Raw genomic sequence first — 15,731 nt, 5'->3', positions numbered from 1 at the left:
ATTCAACTGTTTTGAGTGTAACAATAGTTCATTTTCATTGTTATATAGTATTTTATTGTATGAATATATCACATTGTACTGTTGATGGACATTTAGGTAGTTTCCAGTTTATGTCTGCTGGCATATAGTGCTGTTATAAACATTCTTGTATATGTCTTTTGGTGAACATATGTAGTGGGTACATAACAGTGGCACTGCTAGGTCATAGGATATGCTATTCCCACTTCAGTGGATACTGCCAAATTTTTTTCCAAAGTGGATGCATCTATTTACACGTTCTCCAGTATTGTATGAGCATTCCAGTTGCTCCACATGTTTGCCACAGTTGATACTGTCCATGTGAGTTTTTTTTTTTTTTTAAAAGCCACTCTGTTGTATGCATGTTTAAGTTCCCTTTTAAAGCTGGTATTGGAGAAGAGTAGGTCTAAGACCCTTTCAAAACAAACTGCTTTATATTATGTGAGGTTAAGTTTTGGGAGATACAGGACAGATAAAGTCCAGAGACATATCCAAACCCCAATAATAATAAATCCTGGTAATAAAGGAATTACTTCAGTTTTCAGTATCAACCACTGAAAGTTTTCAGAGAAAACTTTCATTTTACCTTTCACAATTTTACCAATGTTAGGCTATGAATTAATATCCTTTTAGTTTATTTTTCCATGCATCCATAAATTTAGGTTATTTCATTGTATAACTATTGTGATTTTGAAACTTAAAGTTTGAAAAAAAGACAATGATCTTATAATGGAGCTGGAAGGTCTCTGACTGGTTTAGTGGGTTGATTGACCTAAAATAGGGATCAGCAAACTTTGTGTATAAAGAGCCAGATGGTAAATGTTTTAGTCTTTGCCAGCCATCCAGTCTCTGTTGCAACTACTCAACTCTGCCCTTGAAAGCAGCCATAAACAATGTGTATATGAGTGGATGTGGCTGTGTATACTACTATATACTCAGTATACATCTTCCCCAAGGACATATATAAGAATATCCATGACAGCATTATATACTGGAAAACATAAACTGGAAACTACCCAAACATCCCTCAACAGCAGAACGTGATATATTCATATGATGGAGTACTATACAGTAATGAGAATAAGCAAATTACTCTTACAGCTTTATTTACAAAAACTGGCAGTGGTAATGGGCATGAGGTTTCACTAGTTGTGTGTGGCTATTTAAATTTTAATTAATTACAATTAGGTAAAATTTAAATTGTTCTCAATCACACCAGCCAAATTTTATTTTTTTTTACTTAAGTATAGTTGATTTACAATGTTGTGTTAATTTCTGCTGTACAGCAGTGATTCAGTTATATACATATGTACATTCTTTTTTAAATATTCTTTTCCATTGTGATTTATCATAGGATATTGAATATAGTTCTCTGTGCTATACAGTAGGACCTTGTTGTTTATCCATTCTATATATAAAAGCTTACATCTGCTCACCCCAACCTCTCACTCCATCCCTCCCCCAGTGCCCTCCCCCCGGTGACCACCAGTCTGTTCTCTATGTCCATGATTCTGTTTCACAGAATCACAAAGGTTCATTTGTGTCACATTTTTAGATTCCAGGAATAAGTGATATCATATGGTATTTGTCTTTCTCTTTCTGACTTACTTCACTTAGTATGATAATCTCTAGTTGCACCCGTGTTGCTGCAAATGGCATTATTTCGTTCTTTTTTACAGAGGAGTAGTATTCCGTTGTATATATAATATATACCATGTTTTCTTTATCCATTCATCTGTTAATGGACATTTCGGTTGTTTCCGTGTCTTGGCCATTGTGAATAGTGCTGCTGTGAACATAGGGGCATCTTTTTCAATTATAGTTTTGTCCAGATATATGCCCAGGAGTGGGACTGCTGGATCATACGGTAATTCTGTTTTTAGTTTTCTGAGGAACCTTGATACTGTTTTCCAGTGGCCACACCAACTTACATTCCCACCAACAGTGTAGGAGGGTTCTCTTTTCTCCACATCCTCTCCAGCATTTGTTATTTGTAGTCTTTTTAAAAAAAATAAATTTATTTTATTTTATTTTTGGCTGCATTGGGTCTTTGTTGCTGCACGCGGGCTTTCTCTACTTGCGGCAAGCGGGGGCTACTCTTCATTGTGGTGCGCGGGCTTCTCATTGCAGTGGCTTCTCTTGTTGCAGAGCACAGGCTCTAGGTGCGTGGGCTTCAGTAGTTGTGGCATGTGGGCTCAGTAGTTGTGGTGCACAGGCTCTAGAGCACAGGCTCAGTAGTTGTGGTGCATGGGCTTAGTTGCTCCGCATGTGGGATCTTCCCAGAACAGCGCTCAAACCCATGTCCCCTGCATTGGCAGACAGATTCTTACCCACTGCACTACCAGCGAAGCCCCCTGTAGACTTTTTAATGATGGCCATTCTGACTGGTGTGAGGTGGTACCTCATTGTAGTTTTGATTTGCATTTCTCTAATAATTAGCAGTGTTGAGCATCTTTTCACATCTTTTTCATGGCCATCTGTATGTCTTCTTCGGTAAATGTCTGTTTAGGTCTTCTGCCCATTTTTGGATAGGGTTTTGTTGTTGAGTTGTATGAGCTGTTTGTATATTTTGGAAACTAAGCCCTTTTTGGTTGCATCATTTGCAAATATTTTCTCCCATTCTGTAGGTTGTCTTTTCGTTTTGTTTATGGTTTCCTTTGCTGTGCAAAAGCTTGTAAGTTTGATTAGATCCCACACTAGCCATATTTTAAATGCCCTATAGCCACATGTGGCTAGAGGCCACTATACTGGACAGTGCATATGTAGAACATTTCCTTCAATCTCCAAATGTTCTATCAGACAGCTTTGCTCTAGTAATCTTTGCTTTTCCTTATGCCAGGTACAAACAGGAATCACCAGCCTGGGAAACACTTTAAAATAAATTCATGGTTTAAAGCGTTTTTTTGAACTGTGCAGGTGGTATGAAACTGGGCTGCAAAGCTGTGAAGCCTATCTTGAGATTATGAATTCTCATGAAAGATTTTTTTTCACAGTACTGTTGTTGTGGGTCTGAAGATATTCATGGATAATAGATTCTATTCCTTTGCTCAGATGATGACAGTAATGTTGCAATCACCAGACCAGCTTCAGAAAGCCCCTGTGTGCTGAATGCACCACAACCTTTGGTCTTACCTCGAGTGCCACAGTCTAAGGTGCTGTCCATCACCTCAAATCCGGTAAGTCGCACAGGGGAATGTACTGGAGAACCTAGGACTGTTCTTGTAGACGAAGTTTGCTCAGTTATTTGCCTTAATTGTATCACTATGACTCTTTTCCAGTAAAGTTATGTGTTTATCACAGTAATCCAGTGACTCTTTGCAAAGATAAGTTTAATTTCAGTTTAAAAAATAGCAGCGAATGCACTCATGTCAATGAATTGTACATGTGAAAATGGTTAACACAGTAATATTATGCTATGTATATTCTACCACAATTAAAAAAAATTTAACCTGCTAAAAAATTAATAGAAAATTAGAGTTGATAAGTAATTCTCAATCAGCTCTTTTGAAAAGGCATCTATAAGCTGTGCAATCTAGACTCAACTATATGGTCAACTTAAGTCTGCTTTGGAAAAAATGAAAAATATGAAAAGAGGGACCAATATCAGATCTTCTATGGCCTTAACATTCTGTCCTTTGAATTTCTTTTTGACTTCTTCCCTCTTTTTTCTCTTATCTCAGACTACCTGGTTTTTGTTTTATTTTTAATATTTGAATCTGTTGACATTTTTGCTTTTTGGATGTTTACTAATCATAACCAGATGTAAAAGGCAAATCAAAGGGAGGAGAAAATGGTTTCAAATAAGTCTGTAGACAAGCATATAAAAATGGCCATTTCTTGCAGAAGGTTGATAAGCCTGGTCTCATCCACGTGTAATGATTTATGTAATCCCAGTTCTTACAATGATAGCTTCCCAGTGTTACTTGTAGCAAAAAAAGTGTGGGAGCAGGGGAGGGATAAAAAGAAAAAGGATTCTCATCCTTGGCCCATGCTCATCGAGCCTGGGTTTAGTACCACATCTAGTATTTGCTTTGTTGGTGTACTGGCCAGATATTGTGCAGCTATATTTTAAAAAGGGTTATTTAAAAGTAAACTCAGCTTGTGAATCACTATACTGTACACACCTGTAACTTATATAATATGTACATCAACTCTACTTCAATAAAAAAAAGTAAATAAAAATAAACTCAGTAAGGCCCATACCTTATCACACTGGAGTATGACCTAGGTAATAATCTAATATTCCTATGATGGTAATAAAATACTTCTACATGTTGAACTGGCCTGGTTATGACCTAGGTAGCCTAAGCCCTGAAAAGTTAACGTACACAGTTCTGGTTGTTAATGACCAAAGGAAGGAGAAGCAATAATCCAAACATTCTTAAGACAAAGTAGGAGGAAAATGCATACTGTGGCAGAGAAGGAGCTGGCCAGAAAGGGCACTTAACTGACTAACTGAGAGAGAAAATAAACAGGACACTAAGGTGGCGGTGGCAGTTAAGATTAAATCCTGCTAACATTAAAATACAATTAACTCCTTCTAATAAAGTCTTCAGAATTTACGTTATTTTTGAGAGCTGACTGCTCCAGGTGTAGTGAAGGAGAAAGCATTAGTTGATGCAGAGCATAGGATTATGTGATGGTAAAAGAGATAGCGTTTACCCCTATTCTCCCCATTTTTGTTCCATATTTTGTTTTCTAGTATAATGTAAATAATAATAATAAAGGTCCTCTCTCCCCTATGAGAGTGACTATTAATTGCTTTCATCTAAGTTGACCAGGCTTCCCCATTTAGAAATGGAGAGGAAAGCACTCTGATCTTGTCATCTTGACAGTGGACTTGGGGCTCCAGCTGGGGTACTGACCAAGATTTACAAAAGTTAAGGCATAGGAGAAAAATGTATAAATGACCTAATTTGGAAATACTAACTTCTGGCAAAGTTGGGAAACCAAGCTGCTATCTTCACCAACCAATGAGTAACACCTTCTTTTGATATGTAGATGAGTCTCTGTCAAGCAGCAAGTGGTCATCAGCCAAATGTGAATGGTCTCTTGGTTCATGGGATGCCTCTACAGCCAAGAAATCTCTCCCTAATGGACAAGCTCCTGTAAGAAGTATAAAACTTTAAGACTATAGAGTTTAAGTAGATCACTGAGAAATAAAAGGAAAGCAAAGTCAGTCAATCAACATGCATGTATTGAGTACGTACCAAGCAACCAGAGACATCTGGGGAGTAAAAACATATAAGGAAAATGGTCTCCACCTTCAAGGAGCTGATAAAATAACTGTTGAGAAGGCACAAAGGTAAAGAGACCTAACCATACAGGGCATTCCTGTGACTGAGGGCGAAGTTTGTGTACTCAGTGTGAGCACTATGGTAGTCCCAAAGAAGGGAAGCATTTTGGTGGGTAAGTGTAGGTTTTGAACGTGTCCTTGAAAGACAGAAGTTTGGATAAGCAGAGAAGAGCAGCAAGGCTATTCTAGGTAGGAGGAATGGTGTGGAAAAAGGTTTGGAAACAGGAAAATACAAATATTTAGAAGAGAAAGCCGACCATTTTTGCTGTAGTAGGATAGGAAGCAATAGGTTAGAATTTTAATGTTCTGATCAAAGACCACTGACAATCTTCTACAACTAAAATAGACCATGGTGTGATTAGTGGGAAAGAAGACACTATGAAATTAAAGAACTTTGGGACCAGACTATGGAGGGTTTTGAATGTCATGTTTTTGAGATCCATCCATGTTGTTGCATGTGATTCTCTTTTATTGCCAAGTAGTATTCTATTGTAATAGTACACCACAATTTGTTTATCCATTCTTCCGTTAATGAACACTTGGGCTATTTTCCAGGTTGGGGCTGTTATGTATAAAAGGCACTATAAATATTCTTACACATGTCTTTTTTGTGGACCTATGGTCTCATTTTTCAGTATCTAGAAGTGAAAGTGTTACAGAATAGGTTAAGTGTATGCTTAACTTTATAATAAACTGCCATACAATTTTCCAAAGGAATTGTACCATTTTACATTCCCACGTGAGCAATGTGTGAGTCCAGCTGGGGAGCACATATATTTAAAACAGGAATCTGAAAGATAGATTTCACAGCAGTAGGACACAGATTGGATTGATGCAGGAGGAAATGAAAGTAAGGAGTCTAATGCAGGAGTTCAGGCTGCTATGGGTCTGTTCTCAAGTTGTAGCAAGACTAAAAAAAGGAATGAAATATTTTAGGAGATACTGCAAAAGAAATCACATTCTATAAAAATACAGGAATCAAAGTCAACTCAGATTTCAAGCTCAAGGAAAGCTTGTTTGGCAGGGGGAAAATGAGCTTAGGGTGTGTTGAGTTTACAATGATGGGCCATGTAGAAGGTCAGATTTGAAGGCTGATCTAGAAGTGTGGAGGTGATAAATCCAGTTATGAATGAATAGTCCAGAGGAAGAATAAAGATGAACAAAGAGCAGCTAAGGCCTAAACCCCTGTAATTAGAAAGCAGTAGGTTGTGTAAAGAAAAGGCTTAAGTGAATGGTTAGGAAGATCAGAAAGATCTCATATGAGTAATGCTCAAGGTTTAGCCCTATTCTGTGATGGGCATTTTTCCTTCAAAGTTCTCCAAACCCTGAGGCATATTTTGCACTAGAGGACACCAAAGTGGCCTGAAAGATTGAGGAACTTGCTGAAAGCCAAGAGCACATGGCAGAGCTTTATTCTTTCACTTCCCCTCCACATCACAGTGTAAATACTATCTCTTAGGTGCCTTACAATAGAATCAAACATTCTCTCATCTGCTTAAAACACAAAAACAAAGCCGCTGAATCTACAAGGCAGAGTTTAAGCTACTGAACTGTTGAGCATGGTATTTTATCAGAGTACTTACAGGAAAGTGTTATATTTCACAGTTGTTTATGCAAATGGGGATCTACTGCCCTGGGCTGTACAAAGCTCTGGACCCTTTGCCTGTTCCCTGCTTTCCAAGGAACCCCCTATCCCTGTAGGCTCCAGCTAGCTCAGCATTTTAATCTCTGCAGTGGGAGCCACACTAGTGCCACACCACTACTAAGCAGCAATATTGGCCTTTCAACTAAGTCTTTCTGGTGACATTCCTTCAGCACAAAAGAATGCTTCAAACATGGTAGGAAGCACAGACCCTGAGGTAAACTTTTGGGAAGCACTTTGGAGTCGGTACCCTACAGGTTAGTCTTTATTAGTAACTGAAGAAGTGACTGTGATGGCAGGTGAAAAATGGACTTGCTTTCCCAAGTCTCCATTCTAGTAAATTATGTGTAAGATTGAAATGATGTCCTTCTTTTAGGTACACATTCTCATGCCTGAGCTAGATTATGTAACTTCTAAAACTAGGTTATTTATTGTTTTCTCTTTTCGCTTTTTTCTCCCTTGAATGTATTTTATAGTCTAAGGCTTTTTACCTTTTGAGTTCTGTCTCCCTGTACAGAGCAATCTTGATCTCACTGTGGGTTTCTGATATTTGGACACTAGAGATCTTGATGACAAGCTACTTATGAGGCCTGGGTCCAGTACCATCCTTTCAACTCGAAATTGGCCAAATCGAGCCCTGGAGCTTAGTACATCATTTCTGTCATATACAGTGCAGTCCGCCAGGAGACGCAATCCCCCACCACGTACCCTTCATCCCATCAGCACAAGCCATTCACGCGCTGGAACACCAAGACCTATGGAAGAAATACTCAGAGGATCCCGAGTGTAGGTTTCAAAAGCAGAATATCTGGAATCTATGGTAAAACTAATGAAGAATTTTACATAGAGAATGAATTTAAATCTAAGATTGAAATATATGCCTAAACAGTAATCATTACATATTCTTATGATGAACTGCACACTGGTGTAAATCTAATACAGAAAAAATGGAGTTAAATTTGAATGAAATATAGATATACTGGATCTTCCTATTGATTTAGCTAAAGATTTATATTTCTACAAATAAAATGTTGGCTAGAATACTTCAGTAGAACTCACCAAAGGAACAAAAGACATATGTATTTTATTAAAACATTTTCCTTAGTGGGAACATCCTCAGTGAAATTCTTCCCCAAATAATAGTTAATTCTCCTTTAATATTTTTCTGTACCATTAGGATCTACCTATTCCATTGACAATGAAAACTTTAAAACCTCAGATAAGTAGATGCTTATACACCAGGAAATATGTCCCTTGGCACATCTTAGGAAGTAACACTAAACATGTTCTCTTCCCTTTTCCCACCTTTCATTCACTAGACACTCTGAGCCTCACTGTGCAAAAAATACCAAGCCAAGTCTTTAAAATAAAATTCTTTCATTAGTTGTTGACTTACAAAACATCTTAGGATAGTTAATTTCTAAGACTAAGAACAAGGGTGTGAGATGACAACACCATAACTGTGTTTTGAATTCAGCCTCTAAATCCAGGACGTCACTATACTTCTCTCCCAACACTTCTTGATTTTGACTTTTCAATTTCTTGTTACAATTTATCCCAATAGACTTACTAAAAGAGGTGTCCAAAACCACCAAAAATCTTTGTTAGGACACCAGGGTTCTCAGCTGCTCTCTATTTTGTTGATATACCTATATCTATACTGATATAGCTATACATTCATTTGAGTATGAGTGGTCTTGATGTATAATTAATCTCTCATCCCTCTGACAGTGCTTTTTTCCAAGTGGAAAAGTAAGCTGCTTTGTTTTTTCTGGGACATGAAAAGTATCATTCAGCTTTTAATTACTATCTTGGGCATGAGTAATACTGCAAACTGCTCCAAATCCCATGGAAGGAAATAAGTTTAGGAACTTTACCTGGAAATTATAGTTTTTAGTGAGGACAACCAGAAAGCCCAGAACTGTGAGTTCCATCAGATGTGAAATTACAAATCCATAACTGTCAGAGAAATACAACACAATATAGGGAAAATTGTTTTATTCCAGTTCTCTGTGGGAGAAAGGGTCAACTTCTGCTGTATGCTCAGGATGAAGTTTCAACAATAAGAAAATACTATGAAGGAAACCCAAAACTTTAATTCTCCAAAATCCTTTCATTGAGATCTCTTCACTTAAAAATGTAGGCAGCTTAAAGCTTTCTGTGCATGAAATTAAACTCATCTGCTCAATTTATTTGATTCTAATCAGTTTGCTTATATTGTTATAACTTTATGCTTTCTTGTCTTGGTTTCTGCTGATGGGATCTGCAGCCCAGTGGCGGCCGACTCACTCTCCTCTCCCTCACCACTGCCCCTGAGTCGAAATAATCTGCTGCCACCTATTGGCACAGCTGAAGTGGAACACCTGAGTACTGTGGGGCCACAAAGGCAAACGGTATGTCTTTCCTATTGCCTTTCAATGTGCTTGTAAAACCTCAGGGTCAGTAATTCTGCAGGGTCTGTGCTCTGGTCTTGACTTAACACTATATTTTGTCAAAAGTACACACTGAATTCTGATTCATAACGATGGCATTGGAGCTGCTTGGCCTGCAGTGACCATACCTGTTAGGGTTGATAAAGGACATGCACAGCTCCACTACGAATTAACTGTTTCTGTAATTTTTATCTCTTCTGCAGAAAACCCATGGCGATTCCAGTCGAGCTCGAAGTGCAGCGGTGGATGAGCCTAACCATCAGCAGCCCCACGAGAGGCTCCTTTTACCAGACTTTTTCTCCAGGCCCAACACAACTCAGTCATTTCTGGTAGAGTGACATACTTCCTCTATGGTCTTGATAGTTGAGGAAAGGGGAAAAAAAGAGTTTGGCAGACTTAAGGCTTTACATGGTGGCTTAATCAAACTCTAAGAATAAAAGATGAGGTTCTAATAAAAATAATGTTTTTAAGTTTTAAGTATATTTTGTTGAAACTCTAACTGGTCTCTGTCACTCATTCTTTTAACTTATACATAAATTGCAAATTCTAAGCAATTTAAAGTTTAGCTATTTCTGAGAATAAGCAAAATGTTAAACCCCAGTGTGTATCAGATTAGCATTAACTTCATTCTCTAACACTGCTCTTAGGGAATTACACAAAAAATGGTATCAGATTATGTATGTGGACTGGTGGATGTGCGAGTTAAGACTTTTGGGGGTTCTTAGTTAATTGGTGTTTGAAATGCTGACAATGCCTTACCACTTAATGTACATTTACTAGCCCTTTTACTTTTAAACAATAGAAAAAAACCTGATTGGGAGACTGGAGATCATGCACTGACCTTGCCCAAAATTGTAAGCCAGGAGCTCAGCCCCACCTCGTTTGCTTTGTGCAAGAGGGCTTGGAGAGCCTAGGAAGTGACTGGGGCTACACTTATGGCCCAGGAACCAGGCACCAGGAACCCACATCCTATACCAGTTTTCAAGACAGTGGTATTTGCAACACACTTATCTCAACTCATAACCCTTAAAACTGTATCAGCCTAAAGCACTGTACGATTCTTCCTCCATTAGAAGAGTGGTGAGAGTAGTAAATGAATGGGACATTGTACTAGTTTCCTAGGGCTGCTATAACAAATTACCACAAACTGGGTGGCTTAAAACAATAGAAATTTATTCTCTCAATTCCAGAGCCTATTAAGTCCAAAATCAAGGTGTCAGCAGAGCCATGTTCCCTCTGCAGGTCCTAGGGAAGAATCTTTTCTTTCCTCTGTCCTAGTTCCTGGGCTGTTCGGCTTACTGCCTGTTTTTGTAAATAAAGTTTTCTTAGAGCAGAGCCACCACGCTCATTCACTGTCTGTGGCTGCTTTCCTACTGTAACAGCAGAACTGAGGAGTTCCACTGACAGTATGTACCACAAAACATAAAACGTTTACTATCTTGCCCTCTACACAAAAAAAAGTTTGCTGATCCCTGATAGAAAACATGGGGCTTCATCAGGAAAGAAAAAAAAAAAATCTCAAATCTCTTAATACCAGTGCTGACAGGAAACTGAGAGGGACGTTTTTATTCTAGAAGTACCAGTGGGATGGTATTGATAGCTTTTTTTAATATCTGCATTTAGGTATTTTAGTTGTATCTTAAAATCTTTAAATCCCTTGAGATAATTTTGAAATGTTTGAGTTCCATATTGAGAGTCACATTTCAAGCATGGAAGTAGTCATGGGTGTTTCAATGTTGCTGAAAAGGTTCTGGTTCTGTTGTTTTAAACAGTCAGCAGGCAATGGAAATCAGATAAAAATTCCCTTCACAGCCAATTTTAAGTATTTAGAAATATTAAACCATACGGATTATTTATAAATGCTAAGATTTTCTTAAAGACATATTAATAAAGTTGTAGAACTTGAAATTTTTACAAGTTAACAATGGCTCTGTGGGCTTCTGGCTTGGGATTTTTCTTACTTGGAGCGTAAGAGTACACTTAGCCAACTTGTCCCTCAGAATGTCAGATGATGTCGATTACATTGCTGTCCAACTTCAAGGTTTTCCCTCCTACCAAGTAACACATTATCCTCTGGGAGAAGTCACATCGTAAGAAGTGTCTCATCTTCTCTCTTTTTCAGCCGGACACACAGTATCGTCGTTCATGTGCTACTGAGCATCCTCATCAGGCCCGACCTGGTAGGGGATCTGCAGGAACAGGTCGGGCCATAGCTTTTATTTTACTACTATGTGGTTAAGACCCTGCTGTTTTCCATGTTTATTTTTCCTTCCTCCAGATTTTATTACATTTTGTTTTCCTACATCTTTGTAAATTACCTCAAATTCATTTTGGAATATGGGATATAATAAAAAAATTACAGAACTCCACTGCTCAAAGCCAGAAAGTTCCAGATTTGTTTTCTCATATAAAAATTAACCTCTTGCCATTCCGGCAAACTACTTTTTTTTTTAATCTAAAAAATTTAAGCCAAATTAACATTCAAACACTGCATGGATTTTATTACTTGGCAAACCCCATATTGCTATGGATTAAACTGATCTGGTCAGTTAAGCTGCTAGGCCAAGGTAAGAAAAGAAATTCACAATGTCAAGACACAAGGAGTCTGATTCTATCCCATTAACTTTTTTGTCTTCTAAGTTATATTCTATAGTTTCTATTTTCATGTGAGTGATGAGAGAAAATTTAAGGATGTCTTAATTCTTCCTATAATGGTCTCACCATCAGGGTCATTTTCTCCTTATGTTATAGGTGAAATTTAGAACTATTGGGCAGTTGAAATGTTTCCTGTAAATAATCAGATTAATCAGCAAGTACATTAAAAAGTAATCTGCCTCAAACCTTCTCTGTAATCCAAGTGAATTCTTTTAGTTCAGTTCCTAGTAGCATCATTTGGTAGTCTTTGAATGCTTTCAGTGGATTCGGTTCTTCGATCAGTTCTCAGAGAAGCACTGCTGCCTCTGAGCTAGTTATTACATTTGGCCATGCTGCCGGTCAAGTATAACTAGTATAATATTTAGGTAAGTCCTTTTAAATTAGTGGCTATTTTCTAAAATCAGGTTACTGCTTTCATATCTAAATATAGATTTTGTTTCTTTATTTTTACATTATAAAATACACAAACATGATTTTTATTGCCTTGGTAAATATATACTTTACTATTTAGTCACAGGCTCCAAATTTAAAGTCTAACTGATAACTGGAGCAAAAAAGCCCATACATGAACTTGAGACAATCAAATCTAGAATGTCTACTAATGTTACTCTATGATGTCATCTTTGTCTGACAGGTCCTCAGTTACATGGATCTACAAAATCTCAAAACAGAGGTGGACCTATCACTAGAACCAGGCAGGGACCATAGGGCAAGTGAGAAGAACCTGCCTCATGCTGCAGGGAACATGTGGGAAGATTTCACAAATCAGTGTTCAGTCATCTCGTGATGCAGAGCTTGTAAACAGGAGACAACTTGAAACTATCTTCATGAAGAGTTATTTTGGTACAACAGACTGAGAACAGTATCAGCCAAAGATTACATGGGTACTGCTTCTATCTCCAGTTACTGTCTTCTTTCAGCATAAGTTAACCATTTCACTGGACAGTAAAATTTGTACCCAAAGATGTAACAAAAGAGTAATATCCTCCAAATCACTGTTCATATTGTCTGTTAACAATGATCAGTTCAATTATTACAGGATTCTATCAGACTATACATACACAAAAAGTAGGAAATTGTTTGATAACATTATCACTGGCTTCGGAATACTTCTGCTTGTGTTAATTTTTGGACAGGTGTACTCACTTTTACGTCATTTTTAGGAGACAGTGCTGTCAAAAATCTGAGCTACTCATCAAACAGGTGAGTCGTTCCTAAAGTTTTCTCTTTAGATGTCCAATTCCATAGGCAGACAGATATGGCAGGGGTGAGTAACTAAAGACATAAATGTTGAGCACTGGTGTAAAGTAACCTATGTAATAAACCATAATGGATTTTTTTTTCACATAGGACGACTCAACCTCACAACACCTGCTTGACATCAGGTTATGCTTCTTTTCTTCTTAAAGTACTTTAGTGGTCGTATTTATTTCCAAATATTAAACTCACCTTGCCGATTTTCTCCTGCAGATCTAAGAAAGGCAATTTAAAAATTTATAGAATATTTCTATTAGTGAGCCAGCAAGACACAACTTCTTAAAATTTCAGAAACCCTGCAAATTAGTCCAGTATAAACATATCCTAAGAGCAAAGGAAGAGAACTTGGACATTCTTCCAATTTTCACATGGACCTTTCCTGAGTGCACTCATTAACAATGGTTTTAACTATGGCTTACATTTATTTTATTTAAATTTCACTGAATTTTAATTTTGATGATCATACTGGTTTTAGATCTTACTGTTAATCTTCAGAGTTGATCAATTCAATTGGGATAATTTTATTATTTCGCACTTATCTAATGCTATCACATGAAGACAGATGCTTCAAACAACCTGCATTAAAATTGTATTTTTGATGCAATTAAAGAGTATTTTTTAACCTGTTTATAATCACAAACTGAAAACGTGTCATGGGCTTACCCCAGATAAATCATGATACATAAATCTCAGTAACAGAAGGCTTGTTTTATGTATATGGTATTGAATATATTAGCTTACAAATCAGAGGTTTTAAGTTGAACAGTCCCTAAAAAATTTCCATATATTCTAATGAGTTCATACCAATTCAACTAAATATAAGTGAAAATCTCTGTACCATTCTCACAAATCAATACCAGGAGTACATAATAACAAGCCACTGGATCAAGACGGCTTGCCTTTCAAGGTTAAAGTTAAGAGTCAGAAGGAGCCTCTAACAAGTCATTTAGCCCAGCTCCCTTACTCTTTTATAGAGGAAAGAAGTTCAGACAAGCTCAGTGACTTAAGGACATTCAGCAGTTACAGGCAGGACTACAACATCTCTTGAGGCAACTTAAACCAGGCTATCTGCTACAATGCTGACTACGACTACTTTTCTTCTCTCTTCTTTATCCTAAGCACCATTCATATCGTTTCTAGATCATCTTTTAAATGATCACACTGGGATCATTTAAAAAGCTCCTGGAACTTAACAGTCATTTTTTTACTTGTTTATTTAATCATGTAAGATGCTTGAAGTTATCTGAACACCTGTTTCTCCTATAAACCTCAAGCAAAGAGTGCAAAACTTAGTTGTAAAACAAAAAGGAGAGGGTCTATGCAAGAACATTAAGAAAGCAGGGGTTTCCCTGGTGGCGCAGTGGTTGAGAGTCCGCCTGCCGATGCAGGGGACATGGGTTCATGCCCCGGTCCGGGAAGATACCACATGCCGCGGAGCAGCTAGGCCCGTGAGCCATGGCCGCTGAGCCTGCGCGTCCGGAGCCTGTGCTCTGCAACGGGAAAGGCCACAACAGTGAGAGGCCCGCATACCACCAAAAAAAAAAAAAAAAAAAAAAAAAAAGACTGAAAGTAAATTGGCAAGTATTTGGAAGACAGATGTCCAGCAAGTGTGTTGAAGGCTAGGTAAAGTACCTGTTCTAATAAACACACACCACTAAATACCCTGCAGCTCACTCCTGTGTGGCAAAATGACAACTGCTAAATGTGGTAGGGATAGATCTGCATTATAGGTACAGTTCCTTGTACAGAAGACCCATAGAAGAGTGCTGTCAGGAAGCATATACCCTTCCGCTCCCTCAATGATCACCACCAAATTCCTTCATAGGAGGACCTCACAGAATGTCATGGTGTTTCCAGGATATACTAACATCAGGTTGAGAGATTCTGTTTGGTTTATGTAGTTGATCTGAATCATTTAGGCTTGAAAGATAACTTTTCTCAAGGGTTAACTTTTGTCTTCAAATCTTGACGGCACCTTGCCTACGATGGCATCAATTAACACCTAAGGAGTTTTGAAGAGAAAATTCCATTATTTCTTTTCTTTCTTGAGAGTTGTTTTTTTCCCCCCTCGTTTGGAAGGTTTGCAGTACTTTGCTTCCATCTGAGCCAGAAAATTGTCCATTTCCTTTTGCCGATCCTTTTGTCTGCTCTGTTTGAGAAGTTAAAACACAAGCTTTCAAAACACAAGACTGTCCACAGAGATAAAAGTACTTAGCAGCTTCCAGGGGCTGGTGGAAAGGGAGAATGGGGAGTGACTGCTAATGGATAAGGGGTTTCTGTTTAGGGTGATGAAAATGTTCTGGAATTACTGCTGATGATTGTAAAACCTAATAAATATACTAAAAACCATTGAACTGTACAATTTAAAAGGATGACTGTATGGTACCTGAATGTCTTAAAAGAAGAAAACAAAATGCCCACAATACTGTAC

General features: G+C 37.8%; 2 protein-coding genes across 13 annotated transcripts in view; one reads left to right on the top strand and one right to left on the bottom strand.

Annotated features, from left to right (window-relative positions):
* FAM149B1 (family with sequence similarity 149 member B1) overlaps window positions 1-15,649 on the top strand; it is a 63,645-nt gene extending 47,996 nt beyond the window's left edge. For 5 of the 7 annotated variants that reach the window (XM_019936082.3, XM_073793472.1, XM_073793470.1 and 2 more), the window contains 7 exons: window positions 3,070-3,194; window positions 5,020-5,126; window positions 7,518-7,742; window positions 9,226-9,349; window positions 9,592-9,717; window positions 11,511-11,589; window positions 12,678-15,649. In XM_019936082.3, the coding sequence (XP_019791641.1) occupies window positions 3,070-3,194; window positions 5,020-5,126; window positions 7,518-7,742; window positions 9,226-9,349; window positions 9,592-9,717; window positions 11,511-11,589; window positions 12,678-12,751 (860 nt within the window). In that variant the 3' untranslated portion in view covers window positions 12,752-15,649. Of the gene's footprint in view, window positions 1-3,069; window positions 3,195-5,019; window positions 5,127-7,517; window positions 7,777-9,225; window positions 9,350-9,591; window positions 9,718-11,510; window positions 11,590-12,677 lie in introns of all 7 variants that reach the window. The other 2 variants (XM_019936083.3, XM_019936085.3) reach the window with 2 other exon arrangements.
* DNAJC9 (DnaJ heat shock protein family (Hsp40) member C9) overlaps window positions 1-15,731 on the bottom strand; it is a 50,346-nt gene that overhangs the window by 29,033 nt on the left and 5,582 nt on the right. Inside the window, exon 5 of one of the 6 annotated variants that reach the window (XM_019936092.3) lies at window positions 3,331-5,124. The exons of 3 other annotated variants lie outside the window; for them this stretch is intronic. In XM_019936092.3, the coding sequence (XP_019791651.1) occupies window positions 5,110-5,124 (15 nt within the window). In that variant the 3' untranslated portion in view covers window positions 3,331-5,109. Of the gene's footprint in view, window positions 1-3,330; window positions 5,125-8,939; window positions 15,450-15,731 lie in introns of those variants that run through there. 2 more of the 6 variants (XM_004311681.4, XM_019936088.3) reach the window with 2 other exon arrangements.

This window comes from Tursiops truncatus, chromosome 16 (assembly GCF_011762595.2).
Source record: "Tursiops truncatus isolate mTurTru1 chromosome 16, mTurTru1.mat.Y, whole genome shotgun sequence".
Lineage (NCBI taxonomy): Eukaryota > Metazoa > Chordata > Mammalia > Artiodactyla > Delphinidae > Tursiops > Tursiops truncatus.
The sequence above is the reverse complement of the archived record's forward strand: the minus strand, read 5'-3'. Positions and strand labels throughout refer to the sequence as shown.